Here is a 25172-nt window from a genome sequence, read left to right as displayed (position 1 = left end):
ACCAAAACCCATCAATTAGATCTGAAAATATGAAATCATACTAACGGCACCCTACATGGTTGGGAGTGACACAGAAACAGACAGTAAGTCACCTGCACAAGAGACATAGGCTTCCTCCTTGGGAGAGCAGGAGTTGTAATTCCAAGGGTCAGAAGGACACTGCCAGAGAGAGGTGTCAGTTTTCCGACACTTGATTCCATCTACCCAGCGGGGTCTAGAGCCTTCCCTAAGAGCAACAGAAGAGTTGAGACTTCCACTGTCCCCACAGCCAAGCTGTCTGCAGATCATGGACACGGTGATGTCTTCCATGGGGCTGTGGCAGACACTGCCCCAGGTCCCGTTGTAGAAAACTTCCAGCCACCCAGCACACTGCTGGTCCTCGCTCACCATCCTGAGGGCCAGGAACTCTAAGATTGAAACGGAGGGGATGGAATATAGTGAGTACTGCACTCAGTGCTCTGGGTTTTCCTCTCCCCCAGAGATAGTGACCACACATCCCTGACCCAGCAGAGGAGATGCCCACTGGGTGACAAGACTGACTTTTGCCTCCCTTTCACCTGACTTTGTCCATTAACGTCTGTACACCTATTTTTACCACAACAATTTAGATATGAACAGAGAACAAGTTCAACTTGGGCACCTGCAGTGATAGGAGCTGATTCCTGCTTCCTGACAAAATTTCTAAAAGAACAGAATGTGATGTGGACACTGAGGTGGTCGACAGAATAATCGGCCCCCAGAGGTGTCCACAGCCTAATCCTGGAACCTGTAACATGTTACCTTACCTTTGAAAAGAGACTTTACAGATGTGATTAATGAGGACCTTGGGATGGAGAGATAAAGCTCAAATATTGAGGAGTAACTATGTGAGCCCTGTCTAACACAACTTTAAACCCACTACACTGAGAAATACATCATCTTTTCCAGCTCCAGTCAGAGGGAAATGTGAGTGAGGGAGAATGGTTGGAAGAGGCACTGTTGTTGAAGAAGAGGGCTCTGAGCCAAGAAATGAGCCCACACAGAAACCACAAAAGGCTGGGAAAGGAGTTCTCCCAGAGACTCCAGGCAGAATGCAGCCCTGTGGACACTGGGATGTTGGCCCATGGAGACTCTCTTCAGACTCCTAGCAAACAGAACTGTAAAGGAAAAATCTGAGTTTTCTCTATGTCAGGCTCCTCTATCCATTTGATTCTCAGGCAAGAATATTGGAATGGGTTGTCATGCCCTCCTCCAGGGGATCTCCTAACCCAGGGACTGAACCTGCATTTTTTACATGTCCTGCATTGGCAGGTAGGTTATTTACCACTAGCGCAACTGGGGGAGCCCAGGATTTCAAGATGTTACTACCACAGGTAACTGCAGAAAGAGTCGTACTTTCAAGTGTTAACTACCAGAAACAGCTCTGCCAGGAAACACTGGGGAGAAGAAAGGACCAGAATCTCAGCTGCTGCAGGAGGAAGTGAAAGCACCTCGTCTTCAGGTCTACTGGAAACACAGGCTCCGTGGGAGGAAGCCTCCTACTCTGGTCCTTTCAGCATCTCTCCATCAGGGCTCAGACCCCGTCCTCCAGGGCCCCACCCCTCCCCCAGCCTGTGGACAGTGTGGAGTGCTGACCTGAGCAGATGACCCCCGCGTCCTCCTTGTGTCTGCAGTCATGACTCCCCCAGCCTCGGGAAGGGCACCTCCACACGTGGGACTCCTTTCCTGTGCAGTTCAGGTCGTCCAGCCAGATGGGCCCTGATCCCGCCCCGAAGTGAGCAAACCCCGTGGCATTGAGCGCGTCTCCACAGCCCAGCTGCCTGCACACCACGCGGGCATCGTCCAGGTCCCAGCCGTCATCACAGATGGTGCCCCAGGAGCCCTGGTCAAGGATCTCCACTCTCCCCGCGCAGGGACCGCCCCCGTCCACCAGGCGGAGCTGTCTGCTGTCTGAGGAGAGAGAAATGGGACAATGGGGTGGTGACCGGGTTGTAAAGGGTCTTCTGTCCTGTGGGACCCTCACCTGAGCAGTAGAGGGCGCTCTCCTCTGAGGCTGCAGAGTCTGCTGGTTCAGACACCGAGTCGTTGCACTTCGGCAGCACCTGGGTCTGGTTTCCTGCAGAAACAACAATGATCAGGGTGTTGGTGATTGAAAAACTGGACACTGAATTAAACTAAATAACTGCAAGCAGTGGGGTCTGAGAAGAAAAATGTAACACAGCAGTTTTTGCAGTTGTTTAGTTGCTCAGTTGGAGAAGGAAATGGCAACCCACTGCAGTGTTCTTGCCTGGAGAATCCCAGGAACAGGGGAGCCTGGTGGGCTGCCGTCTATGGGGTCGCACAGAGTCAGACACGACTGACGCGACTTAGCAGCAGCAGCAGCAGTTGCTCAGTAGTTTCCAACTCTTTTTGACCCTATGGACTGTAGTACACGAGCCCCCTTGTCCATGGAATTTTCGAGGCAAGAATACTGGAATGGATTGACATTTCCTCCTCCAGGGGATCTTCCCCAACCAGGAATCAAAATGTCTGTCTCCTGTATTTCCTGCATTGGCCAGCGGATTCTTTACCACTGAGCCTTTAGGGAAGACCAGGTTAACATAGTCATAAAATTTTCATAACTGTAGTGTTCTCCTTCGCTATGGAGAGTTCTGCTTCTGACAGTGCCACAATTTTTGTCTCAAGCACTAAGAATGAACTAAATAAGTTCTGTCCCTAAATCTATCCCTAAATAGAAGAAGCAAAATAAAACTCTTTCTAAAATATTTCTACAATTTGTCATCTACAATGTCTGTATTTTTAAAAATATTTATTGAAAATACATCTCATGAGAAACCAAGAGGAAATGTAGACATTAGAAACAATTCCCCAGGATACTCAGCTACTAGAGTTACTTGACAGAGAATTTAAAGAGCCTTGATTAAGGTGCCCATGGAATTAACTGACAAAATGTGCACCCTGATGGAAAAAAAAATAATGATAACAACAACAAATAAAAATTCTAGAGCTGAAAAACTTACTAGTTGAAATTAAGAACTAAAGAATGAGCATATCAGCACATTAGCTCAGCATAAGGGAGAATCAATAAAGTGGAAGGTCATAGGACAAATACGCCTCTATTTAGAAGTGCAGGCCACATAGTAAGTGTTCCGATTACACTGCTGTATAACAAATTATAAAAACAGCCTCTGAAGCTATATATATATATACACACTCTTCACTTTCTTAAGTCTTCCTGGCTCAGTAATTTGAGAAAGATTCAACTTGGCAGTTGTGTCTTGGGATCTTTCATGTAGTTGCAATTAGATGTCATCTGGGGTTGAAGTCAGCTGAGGACTTGACTGAACTTTGGTTAACAAGGAAATTTCTTGAATTATTTTAGGGATAAAAGGACATGATGACTGCAACCTAATTCAGAGAGACTCTACATGTTTATGGAGAAATGAGGCAGGAGGGGGACAGAAAGAGAGAGAAAGAGAGGAAGATTAAAGCAAAACTCTAATATTGGGAGATTCAGGTAAAAGTCATATGGGGATTTTTACATTATTTTTGCAACTTTCAGGTCTCAAATTAGGTCAAAATTAAAAAAAAAATAAAAGGTGAAAATAAGTCAGAAAGAATTAACCTAGGACACTTTCACTAAAAGAAATACAAATAATTTCAAAAAAGTGAAACACCTAGGAGAAAACCTAGTAAAAGATGGGCAAAACCTCTGATAGACCTAACTGAATGGAAGGATATGTCATGTCAATGAATTGGGAGACTCAAAACTGTCAAAGTCAATCATCCTCAAATTTCTGGTAGATTAAATATAATCTCAACCAAAATACATTTATGAAGTTTCTTTTGGTGAAAAATAAACTAATTCCAAAAATTTTTTTAAATGTAAAAGGCCAAGGATGACCAACACAGTTGGCAAGAAAGGCAACATAGGTAGTTAATATAAAGTAACTCTTGCAAATTAAAATTACCCAAGCTTACTATAAAATTACAATAATTAATAAAATACAGTATTGGTGGAAGGATAGACAAATGATACAATGGAATAGAACAGAGAGTCTAAAAAAGGCTTAGACACATATGCCCTTCTCCTTACGGCAAAGGTGGCACACAGTGGAGACAAAAATCTTTTCAGAAAAAGATTCTGAGTCAATTAGATGTCAATATGAAACTTGACCCTTATCTTATATAGATATCAGTCTCAGAAGGAATATGCAATTATATGCAAGAGAAAAATAAACTTCTATAAGATACTGTTGAAGAATGTTTTTATGGTCTTGGAGTAAGCAAAGTTCTTTTCAAAAGGATATGAGAAATACTAAATATACAAGGAAAAACTAGTAAGTTATATTTCCTTAAGATTAAGATCTTTGCTCATCTAAGGACATGGTACCATTAAGAAAATGAAAATAAAAGACCAAGGATTAAATAAATAGCATAGATTTTCACCCAAAGTCATTGTCATGGTAAGTTGTAGCATCACATTTGTAATAGTCAAGGACAGAAAATAATTCAAAGCTCTACCATCAGTCAAATGGCTCAGTATATTTTCATGTGGATCATTCAAAGAACTACTCTACAGTAATAAAAATGAATAGTCAGCTGCTACAATCAACACCATGAGTGAATCCCAAACATAATGTTGAGTCAAAGAAGTCAGACACACAAGAAACATACTGCATGATTTTATATAAAGTTCAAAAATCAATAAAATATCCTATGGTTTTTGTTATTGTTGTTGTTCAATTGCCCAGTCATGTGCAACCTTTGTGACCCCATGGACTGCAGCATGCCAGGCCTCCCTGTCCCTCACCATCTCCCGGAGTTTGCCCAAGTTCATGTTCATTGCATCAGTAATGCCATGCAGCCATCTCATCCTCTGACACCCTCTTCTCCTTCTGCCCTCAATCTTTCCCATCATCAGAGACTTTCCCAAAGAGTCATCTGTTCACAACAAATGACCAAAATACTGGAACTTCAGCTTCAGCATCAGTCCTTCCAGTGAATATTCGATGGTAATAGAAGTTAAACTGGTTTCACTGGAGAGGACACAGGACATAGTTACTAGGAGGCAACAGTGACTCTGTAGTGCTGGGAAAGTCTCTGGGCTTATCTGGCTTGGGGAACATGACTGAGGTCTACACTTACTGCCGGTACTTTGTTTTCCATGACTATTTGTAAATAATAATACTGCTTAAAAATATATTATTCCCCTTCACACTTCTTGCCCTGACGAGAAAAATGAATGAACAATGAGAGGAAGCAGATTTCGCCATGAAATATCTGATTTTTGAAGCCATGTTTCCCTCTCTCTCTGCTCTTGGGGACATTTCACTCCAGGAGCATCCTGAGTACCAGTAGCCCTTCCCCCCTCTCTTACCTGAGCAGATCACATAGGCTGTGTTGCCATGGGAACAGTCAAGACCACCCAGGGCAGCCACAGGACAACTCCACAGGAAGGACTCTACCCCTGAGCAGTGAAATCGGACTGTTGAGATCTGATCACCTCCTTCTACAAAATGTGGTCCTCTAGGGGTGGAGATGGCGACTCCACAGCCGAGCTGACGACAGACAACATTGGCGTTGGCCAGACTCCAGTGGGAGGCACAGAGCACTCTCCATCGTCCAGAAATGTTCATCTCCACCTGCCCCTCACACCGAGAGGAGCCATTTGTCATGAGCCGGACTTCTGCATACACTGGTAGAGAACACTGGATTTCAGCAAAATCTCATTTTTAAAAAACCCAAACAGAGTGTGCGGGAGGTTAGTCCTGCGCTACATCTCACCTGAACAGACAACCTGAGCAGCTCCACTGTGGTGACACGTGCCCCCTGGACAGGGCACTCTGGGGCAGACCCGGAGCTCAGGCTCCTCCCCCTCACACCTGAACTCTTCAGCCCAGACCCGGCCCTCTGACTCTCTGAAGGGCACGTGTCCCAGCACAGACACAGCCTTCCCGCACCCCAGCTCTGCACAGATGACCTGGGCAGTGGGGAGTGTGAAGTTCCCATCAGACACTGGGGTCCAGTCTTCTCCAGAATGCACTTCTACTCGCCCTGAGCAGGGTCCTTCTCCTCCAGCCAGACGCACAAATCCTAAGGGAAACAATCAACAGCAGCAACAAACCCTGTGAGTGTTCATAGTCCTTGCTTGGCATTGGAAACAGCACATCATAGGCAAGGATGTGAAAGCGTTTCATTTCTAGGAGTGGGGCATGGAGAGAGAAGCTGACAGTTAGTGTCAGAATTGTATCAATAATTTCATGACCAGGTTTATGAAAAGAAACCCAGAAAAATTTGCAGTCAGTAAGAATGTATATTTTGAGGTTGATTAGGATGAGAGTCCCTTGGACTGCAAGGAGATCCAACCAGTCCATCCTAAAGGAGATCAGTCCTGGGTGTTCATTGCAAGGACTGATGCTGAAGCTGAAACTCCAATACTTTGGCCACCTCATGTGAAGAGTTGACTCATTGGAAAAGACCTTGATGCTGGGAGGGACTGGGGGCAGGAGGAGAAGGGGACGACAGAGGATGAGATGGCAGGATGTTATCACCTACTCAATGGACATGAGTTTGAGTAAACTCCGGGAGCTGGTGATGGACAGTGAGGCATGGTGTGCTGTGATTTATGGGGTCGCAAAGAGTTGGACACAACTGAGCGACTGAACTGAACTGAAGGATGAGGATTCCTCATCTAGGGGCCTGAAAACGACAAGGCCCAAGGAAACTGCACCACAGTGGGCATAAGACTTGAGCACAGAGCTGAACTAACCTGGAGTGAAGAAAGTTTATGGGATTCAATAGTTTAGAGGACTAAGAGCCAGACAAGATTAGAAGGCCATCTGAGATTTCTGGAGCTAGAATTCTGGCCAGTTTTCCCTCAGGAGCCAATAATCAAGTCACTGAGGACAGGGAACCTCATAGCAGGAGATCTATTAATTCAGGCTAGACTGTAGACAGACTTACAGCTCACAGGAGGAAAGCTAGACATCATACCAAGTCTACAAGCCTATTATGATTTGATGTATATTGTAACAAGCCTATTATAATTTCACACATATTGGCATTGGAAACAGCACAATTATTTCTCATAATTCTTGATGGTGAAAAATTCCCAGAATTTCTTAGGTGACTTGATTGTGAAAAGAAGTTGTCCATAGATGAGTTTGAATATTAAGTTCAGAGAGTCATAGGAGAGGGAGGGGCTGGTCCTAGCCATCTTTCTTGAAAGCCTAGGATTTATCAAGGGAGAGAATGAGTTTTCAGTGGGACTATGCAAATCAGCTGAGTTTGATTACTTTCTACTAGACATGGGAATCTAAGACATGGCAATCTTAGCAAATACTAAGAAATGATGATAATTTAATGTATTTTAATCCTATGTATATGCTAACTGCATATTCCTTTCCTATTTGGATTCTTGAGAAATAGCTAGCATGCAGTAAAAAAAGGAGAAGGAGAGAAAGAGAGCAGAGAGCAAACAAGCCACTTATAATTTAGAGATTTCCAAACGCAAAACCTCAATACAGATGAAAGATAGACTTGAGGAAAACATTTGTCCAAGTTTTTGACACATTTTATCCACTGTGCTCCTCCCATCTGGCCACCTAACCCTGCTACCCTTTCCCATTTTACCCAATGCAGACAAGAGAACAATCTTAAAGGCTACAAATGAATGGAAAGGAGACTCTGAAAGGGAAGAACATCTGTAGGAGTGGAGTGTGGGTGGGATGTGTGGTAGATTAAACCGGGAATGGATGGAGTATAAAACTGAAAGACATCCAACTGGTCTGGTAGGAGTTAGGTTAAGGCTACTCTTTCTAATTAAATAAATTTTACTCAACACCTTGTTAGTTTCTGTATTAATCCCACCAGACTATGAATTTAGAAAGAAGAAATATTGCTTACATGTGATTGTAGATAGCCTGACATGTGTTAGACACTCAGATATATTCAGAACATAGTCTTATGCACATCAGGATAGTCTCCCAAGACAAATTATTATTATTTGTTTTTTATTTTATATTTGTTTTCAAATGGAAATATAAGTGTGTGAACATTGCAAGAAAATTTATGAACTAGAAGGCTGATTTGAGGGGATAAGTTATTAAAAATAATAAAACCAACTACTTTCTTGTATAACAATAGAAAGAGTGGGGCAGAATATAAATATCTAACAGACACAAAGACATACACACACAGAAATTTAGTATTTGAAGAAGGTAATATTTTATATCACTAGAGAAGAAAAACTGTTCAATAAATAGTGGTGAAACACTTTTTGGCCTCCATTTTCCAAGTTCAGTCCATTTGCAAAAAAGACATCAACCTGAGCCATAGGAGGGACCTCAGGGGCCAGACTGTCAGGAAAGGATTCTCTCTGCACCTGTGCCTGAGCCTGGGAGAGCCCCGATTTTCTGCATCTCAGCTTCTGCTGAGGGCCCTTTGTCCCAGAGGCAGTCTCACTGTTATAGGTGTGGGGCTGGATTTTATCCAGGGAACCACGAGAGCATGAGGGTTTTCATCATTGTTCATGTAGATCACATTCTTATTTCTCGCCCTCTGATCAAGGTGGCCCCCTCTCTTCTCCCTGTAGCTGTGATGCATCTGCCTCCAGACCAACTCTCAGCCCTCTGACTTTCGTCCTTACCTGACCCTGGACCCTCTGGCTCTTCACCCATCACTCTGGACTCCTACTGGTTTGACTGGAACAGAGCACTGTGTGGCCTGAGGTGTAGGAAATATCTCTGTAGGATGAGGTATGTGGCCTCTCAGAGATTCACAAAGATCAAGTATCTTCCTGGAAGACCAGACCTGCCCTTGACCCTTGGGCTGCCCATTCCCCTCTGAAAGCCAGAGAGGATTGGTGTGACATTTCCATCAAGGTGCAGCAAAGACCAAGGAGAGTGGGTCCCTAGAGGCCCAGAAATAGAACCTCTGATTGGGAAATGAAATGGAGAGAGTGGAGAGGCTACAAAGGAGTCGTATCTGAATCCTCTGCAGAGGTCTGATATTTAAGTAGGAGGATGTTATTTTGAAGGCAATATTGAGAATCTATTTTCATGTGGTTTATTACAAATACAAGCACCTTTTTAGAGTCTGTTATATTCAGGAATTTTGGCCTATGTTGGGAATGTAAATCACGATAAAACAATGCCCTTATCTTTTTAGAAGTTCAGGAGAAAAATAAGTAGACAGTTTAAAGCCCTCCAAAATGTTTATGAGAGACTTGGATAATCAAAGAAAGGGAAACTACCCTTTCAGAGGGCCATTTATTTATATGAATCAACTGCAACAAAGGCAAAATCAAACTGTGGTCAGATTTATCCTTGTCTGGTCTCTTGGTATACAGACATCCTGTGTCCTTAGGCACATGTAGCATCCTCCACACCACACCTGGACCCTCAGGGCTGCTCAGAGAACCCCACAGTTGCCTTTGTCAGCTCCCATTGCCCTTCCATCCCTCCTAGCTATGATAACTCTCTCCCAGCTTCTTCAAAAATTATATTTGTCCCCTTACTTCTTTTCCTAGCAAATAAACCCCCAAGTGCAATTCTCTTATATCACTGAAATCATCAGGTGTAAATATATAATCTCTTACTATAAAACACAGAATCAATATTTCATTGCCTCCACCTTTGATGTGTCAGTGCATGGCTAAGCGTTCTTTCAAAGTTTTGGTTTAAGCAGATGTTTTAAAGAAAACATGGACAAAGAATATTTTCTCATAACAATGGAAGGAGAAGCTATGACTCAGAGCATTTCATCCAAGGTCCTCTGGTCCTACCAGCCAAATGGCTATGAATATTTACATTTAAATTTGTAAAGGAGACTTGGAATTTGGCATAAATCCATAAATTACTTTCTGATTTGTTTAATGGTATCCCTTGTGCCTCCACTCCTACTGACCTAGTGCAAAATAGTGTGTCATAGGGTAACTACCGAAACAACTCCATCCAGAGAGGTGCACCCTCACTCTTGTCACTCCCTTCTATGGGTTCACTGTGCAAAGGGGGGGGGGGTGATTTGTGAGTATTTCACTCTTCCAAAAATTATATAAAAATTATGAAGATCAATTATAATTGGAAAAAATAGATTAAACTCTGTCAGCTAAGACCACTGGAGAAGAAATATCAGAGACTGACAAGAGGAAAGTAGTTGAAGCCCATCACTCAGAGATAAATGTGCCCTCAGAGAGGATGGGTAGATGTCTTAGACCTCTCTAACTCAGTCATCTTCTATTGCCAGGTGATCAGACACCAACTTCCTTGGAATTTACTACTTTCTCAGCCCATGGACAATGCACTGACCGTACCTGAGCAGACGACCCCAGCATCCTCTGCATGCACACAGTCATGCCGCCCCCAGCCCCGGGAAGGGCACCTCCACACGTGGGACTCCTTTCCTCCGCAGTTCAGTTCATCCAGCCAGATGCGCCCTGATCCCTGACCTAATTGAGCAGATTGCAAGGCATCGAGGGCTCCTCCACAGCCCAGTTGCCTGCACACCACGCGGGCATCGTCCAGGTCCCAGCCGTCATCACAGATGGTGCCCCAGGAGCCCTGGTCAAGGATCTCCACTCTCCCGGCGCAGGGACCGCCCCCATCCACCAGGCGGAGCTGTCTGCTGCCTGAGGAGAGAGAAATGAGACAATAAGCGGGGCGGGGGGGGTGCGGGGGGGGGGGGTGGTTGACGGGGGCGTGGGGGCCTGGGATGGGGTGGTGGGGATGAGAAGAGTCTTCTGGTCCTGAGTCTCCTCTGAGGCTGCAGAGCCTGCTGGTTGAAACACGGAGTTTTGCACTCCGGCAAGCACCTGGGTCGGGTTTCTTATAGCAGCAGTGAGAATAATAAGGTTGAAAATGGGAAAATATAGAAAATATTACTCTACTGAGTAGTGTGAGACAGATGATATTACCCAAGCCCTATCGGTATTAACCTTCTGATTTGTAGAGTTCTGCATTGTTGTTTTTGAGTCACCAAGTCGTGTCCAACTCTCTTGCAACTGTATGGACAGTAGTCTGCCAGGCTTCTCTGTCCATGGGATTTCCCAGGCAAGAATACTGGAGTAAGTTGCCATTTCCTTCTCCAGGGGATCTTTCCAACCCATCAATCAACCAGGAATCTCCTGCACGGGCAGGTAGATTCTTTAACACTGAGCCACCAGGGAAGTCAGAGAAAGGTCTGTCTAGTCCAAGTTATGGTTTTTCCAGTAGTCATGGATGGTTGTGAGAGTTGGACTATAAAGAAAGCTGAGCACCAAAGAATTGATGCTTTTGAACTATGGTGTTGGAGAAGACTCTTAACAGTCCCTTGGACTACAAGGAGATCCAGTCAATCCTAAAGGAAATCAGTCCTGAATATTCATTGGAAAGACTGATGCTGAAGCTGAAACTCCAATACTTTGACCACCTGATGGGAAGAACTGATTCATTGGAAAAGACCTGGATGCTGGGAAAGATTGAAAGCAGGAGGAGAAGGAGACGACAGAGGATGAGATGGTTGAATGGTATCACCGACTTAATGGATGTGAGTTTGAGTAAGCTCTAGGAGTTGGTGATGGACAGGGAAGCCTGGCATGCTGCAGTCCATGGGGTCGCAAAGAGTCAGACATGACTGAGTGAATGAACTGATAAATAAATAAGAAAATTTTAAACATTCTAGGGAAAAATAAAAATGGTAATGAAAGCTATCATGAAGTCTTCTAAAATAACTTTAAATATTTACTTGTTTATCACTCCCTGCATCTAATAACAAATTTAAAAACAGACATACAGACATCTACAAATGTGAACACACACATGCACACACCCCTACCTGAATTAAAGTTTCACTAGAGGAAGGACTTTGCATATCTTATTTACACTGTGTTTCTGCTATTAGGACAGTGCCTACATATTGTATGCACTCATTCAACAAGATTCAACGAGTGCTGCAGTGAACATTGGGGTACGCATGTCTCTTTCAGATCTGGTTTCCTTGGTGTGTATGCCCAGGAGTGGGATTGCTGGGTCATATGGCAGTTCTATTTCCAGTTTTTTAAGAAATCTCCACACTGTTCTCCATAGCGGCTGTACTAGTTTGCATTCCCACCAACAGTGTAAAAGGGTTCCCTTTTCTCCCCACCCTCTCCAGCATTTATTGCTGGTAGACTTTTGGATAGCAGCCATTCTGACTGGCATGTAATGGTACCTCATTGTGGTTTTGATTTGCATTTCTCTGATAATGAGTGATGTGGAAGCAACCTAGATGCCCATCAGCAGATGAATGGATAAGAAAGCTATGGTACATATACAAAATGGAATATTACTCAGCCATTAAAAAGAATACATTTGAATCAGTTCTAATGAGATGGATGAAACTGGAGCCCATTATACAGAATGAAGTAAGCCAGAAAGATAAACACCAATACAGTATACTAACGCATACATATGGAATTTAGAGAGATGGTAATGATAACCTTATATGCAAGACAGAAAAAGAGACACAGATGTATAGAACAGACTTTTGGACTCTATGGGATAAAGCGAGGGTGGGATGATCTGAGAGAATAGCATCAAAACATGTATATTATCAAGTGTGAAACAGATCACCAGTCCAGGTTGGATGCATGAGACAAGTGCTCGGGGTTGGTGCACTGGGAAGACCCAGAGGGATGGGATGGGGAGGGAGGTGGGAGGGGGGTTCAGGATGGGGAACACATGTAAATCCATGGGTGATTCATGTCAATGTATGGCAAAAACCACTACAATATTGTAAAGTAATTAGCCTCCAACTAATAAAAGTAAATAAAAAAAAAAAGATTCAACAAGTATGTATATGGAGAACCTTTTCTAAATACCTTGATAGTTGCTTAATAAATATTTATTGAATGAATGTGTAGATGAATAAAATTCAGTGAAACAGAAGTCCTTTAGCTTCATGTTAATCAGTGAAATATTAATAGTAAAGCAAATATAAATTAAAAAGTAATGGTTTGTGAAAATAAATAGTGCATATTAAAATTAAGTTTAATTTACCACACAGCATTGCTATTAGGTAAGCATTGTTGGGTTTCCCCAGTGGCTCAGTAGTAAGGAATCTGCTAGAAATGCAGGAGATACAGGTTTGATGCTTGGGTCAGGAAGATCCCCTGGAGAAGGAAATGGCAACCCACTCCAGTATTCTTGCCTGGGAAAATCCCATGGATAGAAGAGCCTGGCAGGCTACTCCATGGGGTGGAAAAGAGGTGAACACAACTTAGTGACTAAACAACAACAGCAAAATTAGTTTGTCTCTAAGTACAGTACTAATTTATATTCAAAATTTCACTTACCGAATGTTATAGGAAAATTATTAAATAGATTCTAAGCTTACTGTTATCTATTATTCAGTATCACATGTAGGCAATTGTACAAAACCAATAAAATACTTAGGGATAAACTTAACAAAGGAGGTAAAAATCTTGAATGGTGAAAGCTATAGGACACTGATTAAAGATATTGAAGAAGACAGAAATAAATGGAAAGATAATCTGTGGTCATGGATTGGAAGACCTTATATTGTTAAAATGTTCATGCTACAGAAAGAAATCTACAGACTCACTGTAATCCTTAACAAAATCCAAGTGGAAATTTTCACACATATGGAATAAACAATCCTAAAGTTTCTATGGAACCACAAAAGACCCTGAATATCAAAATCAATCTTGAGAAAGAAGAACAATGCTGGAGGTGTCATGCATCCTGATTTCAAACTAAATTACAAAGTTATAGTAATCAAAACAGTATGGTATTGGTATAAAAAGGGACACAGACATCAACAGAACAGAACAGACAGCCCAGAAATAAACCCAAATATATACAGTCAATTAGCTTTTGACAAAGGAGCCAAGAATCTACAATGGGGAAATGACAGTCTCTTCAATGAATGGTGTTATGAAAATTGGACTGCTACATGCAAAAGATGCAATGGCACCAGTGTCCAAACACCACCCACAAAACTCAACTCAAAATGGATTAAAGACTTAATCATAAGTCCTGAAGTCATAAAAATCCTAGAAGAAAAAGTAAGGGGAAAATGTCCTTGACCTCAGTCTTTGTGATGATATTTTGGATTTGATGCCAAAAACAAAGGCAAGAAGAGCAAAATAACCAAGTGAAACTACATAAAACTTAAAAACTTCTGCACAACAAAGGAAATGATATGCAGAATGAAGAGACTATCCATAGAATTAGAGAAGATATTAGCAAATTAAATGTACTTGATAAGAGTTAATATCCAAACTATTAATATTTAAAGGACTCATACAACTCAGTAGCAGAAAAATACAAACAGTCTGATTTCAAAATGGGCAGAGGACCTGAACAGACATTTTTTTCGCAGAAAACATCCATTTGGCCAACAGGTACATGAAAAGGTGCACAATATTACTAGTCACCAATAATTTACTAGTCACCAAATTATTATTTGCACCAGTCAATGCAAATCAAAACCACAATAAGATATTACCTCACAGAATTGCTTTTATCAAAAAGACAAGAAATAACAAGAGTTGGTGATAATGTGAAGAGAATAAAAAGTTTATACACAGTTGCAGGGAATGTAAGTTGAGCATCCCCTATGGAAAAGTTTTGAGGTTCCTGAAAAATTAAAAACAGAACTGCTGTATGATTTAGCAATTTTCCTTTTGAGTATTTATCTGAAGGAAATGAAAACACTAACTTGAAAATATATGTGCAACCCAATGTTCACTACAGAATTATTTACAATAACCAGATAATGTAAGCCTTCATTGATGGATAAATGGATAAAGAAAATGTTTATATATATATATATAATGTTTATATATATATATGTGTGTAAATATATATTGTATTATATATAAGATATAAGATATATAGAGAAATATAAATAATATATAAAATTATATATATAATGTTTATATTTATAATGTTTATATATATATAGTCACCAAAAAAAAAAGAAATTCTCATCATTTGCAACAACATGAATGTACTTTGAAGGCATCATGCTAAGTGAGCTAAACCAGATGGTAAAGAAAAATATCATATGATCTCATTTATATGTGGAATCCTAAAATACATTTTTTTAAAAAGCTTTCAGAGATGCAAAGAGCAATTTGGTGGTTGCCAGAGGTGGGTTGGTGTGGGCAAAATGGATGAAGGTAGTCAAAAGGCACAAACTTCCAGCACTAAAATGAACGTCATGAGGAGGTAATGTACAGTATAGGGGGTACAGTTAATGTGGGCGTGTGTGCTCAGTCTTGCCCATCTGTCTGTGACCCTATGGCTGTAGCCTGAGAAGCTTCTCTATCCATGGGCTTTCCCAGGCAAGAATACTGGAGTGAGTTGCCATTTCCTTCTCCAGGAGATTTTCACAACCCAGGGAGGGAACACACATCTCTTATGTCTCCAGCATTGGCAATGGGGATTCTTTTCCACTAATGTCACCTGGGTTAATACTGTATCATATATTAGAAAGTTGTAACAAAGTACACCTTACAAGTTCTCATCAAAAGAAAAAAGTAAGGGCTTCCCTAGTGGTCCAGTGGTTAAGAATCCACCTTGAATGTAGGGGACACTGGTTCTATCTCTGGCCCAGGAAGATTCCACATGCCACAGGGCAACTAAGACTGTGGGCCACAATTACTAAGCCTGTGCTCTGTAGCCCTTGGACCAGAACTACTGAGCCTGTGTGCAGCCACTCCTGAAGTCCTCATGCCCTGGAGCCAGTGCTCCACCACAAGAGAAGCCTGCAGAGCACAACTAGGGAGTAGACCCTGCTCAAAGCAACTAGAGAAAGACTGTGCACAGCATGGAAGATACAGCACAGTGAAAAATAAACATTGAAAACCTGGTAGCTATACTATCCTTAGGATAGTCATCGTTTTCCAATACATACCTGTATGCAAGTCAGGAAGCAACAGTTAGAACTGGATATGGAACAACACACTGGTTCCAAATAGGAAAAGGAGTACATCAAGGCTGTATATTGTCACCCTGCTTATTTAACTTATATGCAGAGTACATCATGAGAAACGCTGGGCTGGAAGAAGCACAAGCTGGAATCAAGATTGCCAGGAAAAATATCAGTAACCTCAGATACGCAGATGACACCACCCTTATTGCAGAAAACGAAGAACTAAAGAGCCTTTTGATGAAAGTGAAGGAAGAGAATGAAAAAGTTGGCTTAAAACTCAACATTCAGAAAACTAAGATCATGGCATCCAGTCCCATCACTTCATGGCAAATAGATGATAGCCTTTATTTTGGGGGACTCTAAAATCACTGCAGATAGTGACTGCAGTCATGAAATTGAAAGACACTTGCTCCTTGGAAGAAAATCTTGACCAACCTAGACAGCATATTAAAAAGAAGAGACATTACTTTACCAAAAAAGGTCCATCTAGACAAAGCTATGATTTTCCCAGTAGCCCCAGTATGAATGTGAGAGATGGACTATAAAGAAAGCTGAGCACCAAAGAATTGATGCTTTTGAACTGCTGCATTGGAGAAGACTCTTGAGAGTCCCTTGGACTGCAAGGAGATAAAACCAGTCAATCCTAAAGGAAATCAGTCCTGAATAGTCACTGGAAGGACTGATGCTGAAGTTGAAACTTCAATACTTTGGCCACCTGATGGGAAGAACTGACTCATTGGAGAAGATCCTGATGCTGGGAAAGATTGAAGGCAGGAGGAGAAGAGGACAGCAGAGGATGAGATGGTTGGATGGCATCACCAACGTGATGGACATGAGTTTAAGTAGGCTCCAGGAGTTGGTGTTGGACAGGGAAGCCTGGCATGCTACAGTCCATCGGGTTGCAAGGAGGTGGTCACAGCTGAGCGACTGAACTGAACTGGTCTTAACTTCATTTTGTGGATCCATGTTAAATTCATGAGTTAAATATGAAAATATAAAATCTCATTATTAACATTTTCTATGGGTTTAAGACAGACACAGAAACAGACAGCAATTCACCTGCACATGAGATGTATGCTTCCTCCTTTGGAGAGCATGAACTGTAATTCCAAGGGTCAGAAGGACACTGCCAGAGAGAGGTATCAGTGTTCCGACACCGGATTCCAGCTACCCACTGGGGTCTAGAACCTTCTCTAAGAGCAACAGAAGAGTTGAGACTTCCACTGTCCCCACAGCCAAGCTGACTGCAGATGACGGACACAGTGATGTCTTCCATGGAGCTTCGGCAGACACTGCCCCAGGTCCCGTTGTAGAAGACTTCCAGCCACCCAGCACATTGCTGGTCCTCACTGACCATCCTGAGGGCCAGGAACTCTAAGATCAAAAGGGAGGAATCAGGACTGGTGAGAACTTCACTCAGTGCTCTGGGTTTTCCTCTCTCCCAGAAATAGTGGCCATTCATCCCTGAACCAGTTGAAGAGCTATCCATTAGGTAATAAGAGTGAAATTTGTCTCCCTTTTACCTGACTTTGTCCATTTGTGTCTATCTTTTTAAACATTTCTACCACCATGGTGTAGTGAATATGAGCAGAGAGGAAGAGCAACCTGGGCACCTTCAGGGAGGAGAGCTGAATCCTGCTTCCTGACCAAACCTCTACGAGAATGTGAAAGGGATGTGATATGGATATTGGGGAGGTGGCAGGATAATGAACACACAGAAGTCTCATCCAGATCCCTGGAACCATGAATGTGTTGCCTTACCTGGCAAAAGGGATTTCACAGATGTGATTAAGGTAAGAATCGTGGGATGGTGAGATTAAGTTGGACTATTGTGGATTAACTATGTGAACCCAGTCTAATCACATTCTTATTGGGTTGACCAGAAAGTTCCTTTGGTTTTTAAGTCAAAATAAAAGACATTTTTCATGTTCACCAAGAACTTTATTGAACAGCGTATTCAACATTTTGTTCCACTACCTTCTGCCATTTTCAGGCAACTTCATAATTCCCTCTTCCAAAAACTTTTATCTTTCTAAGCAAAGAACTAATCCAAGTGCATTTTATAGTCTTCCAGTGAATTTAAATTTTTTCCATTAAGAGAATTCTGTAAAAATCTAAATAAATGGAAATCCAAAACTGCAATGTCTGGTAAACACAGCTGATGAATCAGAACTAGCCAAACTGTGGCAGTTTTTGCCTGGCCTACAAAGAAATATGTGGCCTTTCATTATCCTGATGGAAGATTATGTATTTTCTTTGGATTAATTCTGAATGCTTTTCATTAAGTGCTGCTTTCACTTGGTCTAATGGGGAACAGTACTTGTTGGAATTATCATTCAGCTTTCTGGAAGGTACTCCCTTAAGAGAGGACTCCCTTCCAATACCACCACATATACAACATCACCTTCTTTGGAAGAAGACTGGCCTTTGGTGTGGTTGCTGGTGGTTCATTTCACTTGCCCCACAATCTCTTCCATTCCACATTATTGTGAAGTATCCACTTTTCATCATCCATCACAATTTGTTTCAAAAGCAAAACATTTTCTTTATGTTTAAGTAGAGAATCTCATGTAGAAATACTGCCATGAAGGTTTTTTTCACTTATGTGAAACCCAAACATCAAAGCAATTAATATAACCAAGCTGGTACAAATGACTATCGATGCTTGATTTGGATATTTTGAGTATGTTGGCCATCTCCTGCGTCGTTTAACACTGATTGTCTTCAAATAATATCTCAGTTTGATTATGATCAACTTCATCTGGTCTACCCTACTCTGCAGTACTGTCCAGTGAGAAATCTCCAACACAAAACTTCATAAACCACTTTTGATGAGTTTGTTCAGTCACTGTACTTCCATACACTCCACAAATTTGTTTTGCATTTCAGTTGTGTTTCTAACTTTTCTTGAAATAATAAAGCATGATATGAAGAAAATGTTGCTTTTTTCTTCCATTTTCAATGTTAAAATGGCTACACAAAAATTCACTAATTTTGATGGTTTAAAAAAAAAAATGTGTGCTGACATGATAGCTGCCAAAAAGCAATCTAACAAAATTGTTTCAAATGAAGTGAAAGACAACTAAGTATTACTAGACCATTTTACGGAAAAAAACAAAGGAACCTTTTGGCCAAACCAATAGAAGCACTCTTTCTTGGCTCTGGCTAGAGAGAGGTGTGACTTGATAATAGTTAAAGATGTGCAGCATTGCTGGTCTGATGATTGATGAAGTGGGTCTATGAGCCAAGGAATTCAGGTGGTTTGAAAAGAAATTTGACGGAAGAAATGGGATTCTTCACCAAAGCCTTAGAAGTGATGTGGCCCTGCTGAAACCTTGATTCCAGCCCAGGGAGATGCTGCTGAACATCGAAACTACAGAACTTTAAGGAAATAAATATATGTTGTTTTAAACCACTATGTGGCAATTTGTTACAGAAGCAGACAGAAACTAGTATCATGGACTTAAGATTTTCGTCCCATATGTAAGGAAAGGTGAGCCCAACTTTCAACTGGACTTGTAAGAATTGGCTCTGCCAGGAAACACTGCTGAGAAGAAAGGGCTAGAACGTCAGCTGCTGCAGGAGGAAGTGAAAACACCTCGTCTTCACGTCTGCTGGAAACACAGGCTCCATGGGAGGAAGCTTCCTCCTCTAGTCTTTTCAGCACCTTTTCCTCAGGGTTCAGACCACCCCTTCTCCAATGCTATCATCCCTCCCCTAGACTGTGGACAGCGTGCAACCCAGACCTGAGCAGATGACCCCCGCGTCCTGCTTGTGTCTGCAGTCGTGACTCCCCCAGCCTCAGGAAGGGCACCTCCACACGTGAGACTCATTTCCTGTGCAGTTCAGGTCGTCCAGCCAGATGGGTCCTGATCCCGCCCCGAAGTGAGCTGACCCCGTGGCATTGAGGGCTTCTCCACAGCCCAGCTGCCTGCACACCACGCGGGCATCGTCCAGGTCCCAGCCGTCATCACAGATGGTGCCCCAGGAGCCCTGGTCAAGGATCTCCACTCTCCCGGCGCAGGGACCGCCCCCGTCCACCAGGCGGAGCTGTCTGCTGTCTGAGGAGAGAGAAATCGGACAATGGGGTGGTGACCGGGTGTAAAGGGTCTTCTGTTCTGTGGGACCCTCACCTGAGCAGTAGAGGGCGCTCTCCTCTGAGGCCGCAGAGCCTGCTGATTCCGAGCGGGAGTCGTTGCACTGGGGCAGCACCTGGGTCTGGTTTCCTGCAGAAACAGCAATGATCAGAGGGTTGGTGGGTTGGAGAACAGGAAATTGAATTAAGCTAAATAATGACCTAGTGATGAAGTCTGAGATAAGCAATGTTAACATAACAGTAAGGGTATCATAATCTTAGGATTCACCTTCTCTAGGGAGAGTTCTGTGGAGAAGGCAATGGCAACCCACTCCAGTACTCTTGCCTGGAGAACCCCAGGGATGGGGGAGCCGCGTGGGCTGCCATCCACGGGGTCGCACAGAGTCGGACACGACTGAAGCGACTTAGCAGCAGCAGCAGCAGGGAGAGTTCTGCTTCTGACAGTGCCACAATTGTTTTCAGCCAACCATTGCACTAAGAGTGAGTTAAGGAAGCTGTTTTGTCCCTAAATCTATGCGTAAACAGGAAAAGCAGAATAAAATCTATTCCAAAGGGATTCTGCCACTTTTTCATCTGCAATGTCTGTTATTAAAAACAATACATATATAAAAGAGATCTCATGGAAAGCCAGAAGGAAAAAGACATTAGAAAGAATTTCCCAAGTTATTCAGTTACTAGAGTTATCTGATGGAGAATTTAACTCGGCATTATTGAAGGCCTCATGGAATTAACTGACAAAAGAAATTGACAAAATAGCAACAGATAAAAATTATAGAGCTGAAAAATTTAACAGCCGATATTAAGTAAAGGACTAGCGTTTCAGCACATTAGCTCAGCATAAGGTAGAAATAGTAAACAGAAGATCAGAGGACAAATAGTCTTTTATTTAGAGATGCAGGTCACGTAGTAAGTGTCCTGGTTGCTATAGTGGTTGTTTAGTCACTCAATCATGTCTGATTTTTTTGGCGATCATATGGACTGTAGCCCACCAGGCTCCTCTGTCCATGGGATTTCTCAGGCAATAATAATGAAGTGGGTTTCAATTTTTTTCTTCAGGGGATCGTCAAGTCCCAGGGGTGGAACTCATGTTTCCTGACTTGGCAGACGGGTTCTTTACCACTGAACCACCAGGGAGTTGTGTCCTGGTTATATTGCTGTATAATAAATTCTCCTGTAAAACTTAGCCACTTAAGCAAAAAAATATACCTCATTTTGCTTAAGATTTCCTGGGTATATAGTTTGGGAAAGATCCCACTTGGCAGTTCTGTCTTAGAGTCTTTCATGTGGTTGCACTTAGATGTCATCTGGGGCTGAAGTGGTCTGATGACTTGACTGAAGTGTGGTTACATAAGGAAATCCCTTGACGCATTTTAGGGGTAAAGAGACATCATGTCTGCAACCTAATTCAGAAGGATTTTACATATTCATGGAGAAATGTGGTGGGAGGGGGACAGAGAAGGAATGACAGAAACAGAGATAGAGAGAGATGTCAACTGGGGGGAGAGATTAAAGCAGAATACTAACATTGGGAAATCCAGCTAAAGTTCTTCTGGATTTTTATATTATTCTTACAGCTTTTTTGTAAGTCTCAAATTACATCAAAATTTAAAAAGGGAAAGGTAAAAACAAGTCAGACATAAATCATTCCTAGGACACTTCCACTAAAAGAAATGCTTATAACATCAAAAACATACATGCCTAGGAGAAAAACCTAGCAGAAGATGGGCAAAACCTCTGAGAGAAATTGGAGACCTAACTGAATGGAGGGATAAACATATATAAACTCAACATTGTCAGTCAATCACCTCCAATTTCTGTGTAGATTAACTCTTCTCAAACAAAATATGCTTATTCTTTTTTTTTTTTTTTGATGAAAAATGACAAGCTGAGGGATTTCTCTCCTGGTCCAATGGCTGAGAATCAGCCATGCAATGCAGAGGACTCAGGTTCGATCCCTGATGCGAGATCCCACATGCCAGAGCATCTGAGCTGGAATCTCACAACTAGGCACTCCGTGTGTCATAACAGAAGATCCAGCAAGACGTAATGAAGATCCATATGCTGCAACTAACGCCCAACACTGTAAATATATAATTTTATTAAGAAAATGAAATGCTGATTCCAAAATTGAAATAAAATGCAAAAGAACGAGAATAACCAACACAGTTGACCAAAAAAGCAACAAAGGTAGAAGAGTTAATAATATAAAGTAACTCTTTACATTAAAGTTACCCAGACTTACTATAAAGTTATAATAAAGAAAATGTAGTATTGGTGCAAGGATAGACAATGATACTACAGAATAGAATAGAGAGTCTTAAAAAAGACTCAGACATATGCTTTTTTTCTTATGGCAAAGGTGGTACTGCAGTGGGGAGAAGAGTCTTTTCAGAAAAAGATTCTGAGTCAATTGATGTCATATGAAACTTGATCTTATCTTACACAGATAGCAATTGCAGAAGGGATGCACAGTTCTATGCAAGAGAAAAATAAACTTCTATGAGATACTCTTGGAGAATGTTTTTATGGTCTTGGAGTAGACAAAGTTCTTTTTAAAGAATATAAGAAGTGTTAAAAGTAAAGGAAGAAGTTGGTAAGTTATAATTTCTTAAGATTAATAGCTTGGCTCATCAAAAGACACCATACCATTAAGAAAATGCAAATGAAAGACCAAAGGTTAATCACACAAGATAAATAACATGTTTGTACCTAAAGTCATTGTCATGGTAAGTTGTAGCTTCATATTTGTATTAGTCAAGAATAGGAAACAACTCAAATCTCTACTATCTGTTGTGGAATGGATCAATTCATGGTCATGTGATCATTCAAAGATCTACTCTACAGAAATAAAAATGAATAAAATGCTTCTTTAAGCAACATCATGAGTGAGTCTCAAATATAATGGTGACTCGAAGTTATACACAGAAGAAAATATACTGCATAATTTTATATACAGTTCAAATGATAAAACACTCTATGATAGTGACAGAGTCATTTCCTAGGCAGGTTGATAAGAAGTCTAGGGGTCCCCAAGGAGAGAGAGGTCTGGGATAGTCAAGGAGGAAGAAAGGACAAACTTTCTTACTTTTTTTCCTCTACATTCCTTAGGATTATATAACAATAATGTATCCTGCCTGAGGACAGTCTTTGGATCAAACCCTCTGGCTAATTCTGTTATCTTAAAACATAAATTATGGTAGTAGGTCTGGTCTTTACAAGGATGTATCCTGCCTGAGGACAATCTTTGGATTAAACCTTCTGGCCAACTCTGTTATCTTAAAATGTAAATTATGGGAGTGGGTCTGGTGAGGTCTTTGCAGCCTCCAGACATTCTTTGGATTCATTGGAGAGTATATAACTCCGTTGCTAATACTAGCAAAGGGGGTACTCTTTTGCCCCCTTCTGATGCCTATGTCAGAAGCTTTCTCTATCTCCTTTATACTTTAATAAAACTGTATTACACAAAAGCTCTGAGCGATCCAGCCTCGTCTCTGGCCCCAGATTGAATTCATCTCCTCCGGAGGCCAAGAATCCCGCGTCTCATCGTTCAGCAACAACCTTTCAATAGTAGAAGTTAGGTAAGCAATCTTAACTGGAGAGGAGGGAGACATGTTTATGGGAAGACAACAGGGACTGTGGTGCTGGGAATGTTCTCTTTGCTGATCTGGATACATGACTGAAGCCTACACTTACTGCTTATACATTGTTTTCTATGATTATATTTAAATAATATAAATAATATTATTGCTTAAAAATACATTATTTCCCCTTACCACTTCCTGCCTGACTTGGAAAATGAATGAACAATGAGAAGAACCACATTTCACCATGAAATATCTGACTTTTGATGCCAGTTTCCTGTCACTCTCTGCTCTTGGGGACATTTCACTTCAGGAGCATCCTGAGTACCAGTAGCCCTTCACCCTCTCTTACCTGAGCAGATCACAGAGGCCGTGTTGCCATGGGAACAGTTAAGACCACCCAAGGCAGTCACAGGGCAACTCCACAGGAAGGACTCCACCCCAGAGCAGTGAAATCGGGCTGTTGAGATCTGATCACCTCCTTCCACAAAGTGTGGTCCTCTGGGGGTGGAGATGGCGATTCCACAGCCGAGCTGACGACAGACGACATTGGCATTGGCCAGACTCCAGTGGGAGGCACAGAGCGCCCTCCATCGTCCAGAAATGTTCATCTCCACTTGCCCCTCACACTGAGAGGAGCTGTTTGTCATGAGTCGGACTTCTGTGTACATTGGTAGAAGAAGACAGGGTTTCAACAAAGTCTGATTTTCTCACCTGAACAAGGTAAGCAGAGAGGTTATAAACTTTCCTACATCTCACCTGAACAGACAACCTGAACAGCTCCACTGTGGTGACAAGTGCCCCCCGGACAGGGCACTCTGGGGCAGAACCAGAGCTCAGGCTCCTGCCCCTCACACCTGAACTCTTCAGCCCAGACCCGGCCATCTGACTCTCTGAAGGGCACATGTCCCAGGACAGACACAACCTTGCCGCATCCCAGCTCTGCACAGATGACCTGGGCAGTGGGGAGTGTGAAGTTCCCATCAGACACTGGGGTCCAGGCTTCTCCAGAATGCACTTCTACTCGCCCTGAGCAGGGTCCTTCTCCGTCAGTCAGACGCATAAATCCTAAGAGAAACAAAGAAGCAAACCCAATGAGTGTTCTTGATCCTGACTTAAGAAATGAAAACAGCACATCACAGGCAATGATGTGAATGCTTTTCTTTTCCAGGAGTGGACATGGAGAGAGAATCTGATAGTTGGTATCAGAATTGCCTTTTCATGAACAAGAATCTGAAGAGAAATTCAGAAGAATTTGCACGGTCAGTTTGGGATGACTGTATCCCAACAATGGATACTCTGAGATTGTTTAGAAATATGAATTCCCTATCTACAGGCCTGAAAACTACAGAGCCCAAGACATATCATCAGAAATGGCTAAATACCAGGAACATGTGATTTATCATTGATTGGAGAAGTGAATTTCACATTTAGGAGCCCAGGACTACAGAGCCCAAGGAAACTGCATAATGTGTTGGCACTCAAACATGAATGCAGAGATATGAAGAACAGAACCACCTCAGAGAGACATGGACTATATCAGTAGAGATATGTCATCCAGACACAGTTAAAAAACTTTCCTGAGACTTGTGAGGCTA

General features: G+C 42.1%; 1 protein-coding gene across 1 annotated transcript in view; it reads right to left on the bottom strand.

Annotated features, from left to right (window-relative positions):
* LOC133043047 (uncharacterized) overlaps positions 1-25172 on the bottom strand; it is a 121186-nt gene that overhangs the window by 4786 nt on the left and 91228 nt on the right. The window contains 11 exon segments of the mRNA XM_061123936.1: positions 93-407; positions 1615-1929; positions 2003-2095; positions 5360-5677; positions 5767-6075; positions 10295-10609; positions 16957-17271; positions 19644-19958; positions 20031-20123; positions 23927-24235; positions 24334-24642. Coding sequence (XP_060979919.1) covers positions 93-407; positions 1615-1929; positions 2003-2095; positions 5360-5677; positions 5767-6075; positions 10295-10609; positions 16957-17271; positions 19644-19958; positions 20031-20123; positions 23927-24235; positions 24334-24642 — 3006 coding nt within the window.

This window comes from Dama dama, chromosome 22, assembly GCF_033118175.1.
Source record: "Dama dama isolate Ldn47 chromosome 22, ASM3311817v1, whole genome shotgun sequence".
In the NCBI taxonomy this organism is placed as follows: domain Eukaryota; kingdom Metazoa; phylum Chordata; class Mammalia; order Artiodactyla; family Cervidae; genus Dama; species Dama dama.
Note: the sequence above shows the minus strand (reverse complement) of the source record. Positions and strands in the feature narration are given on the sequence as shown.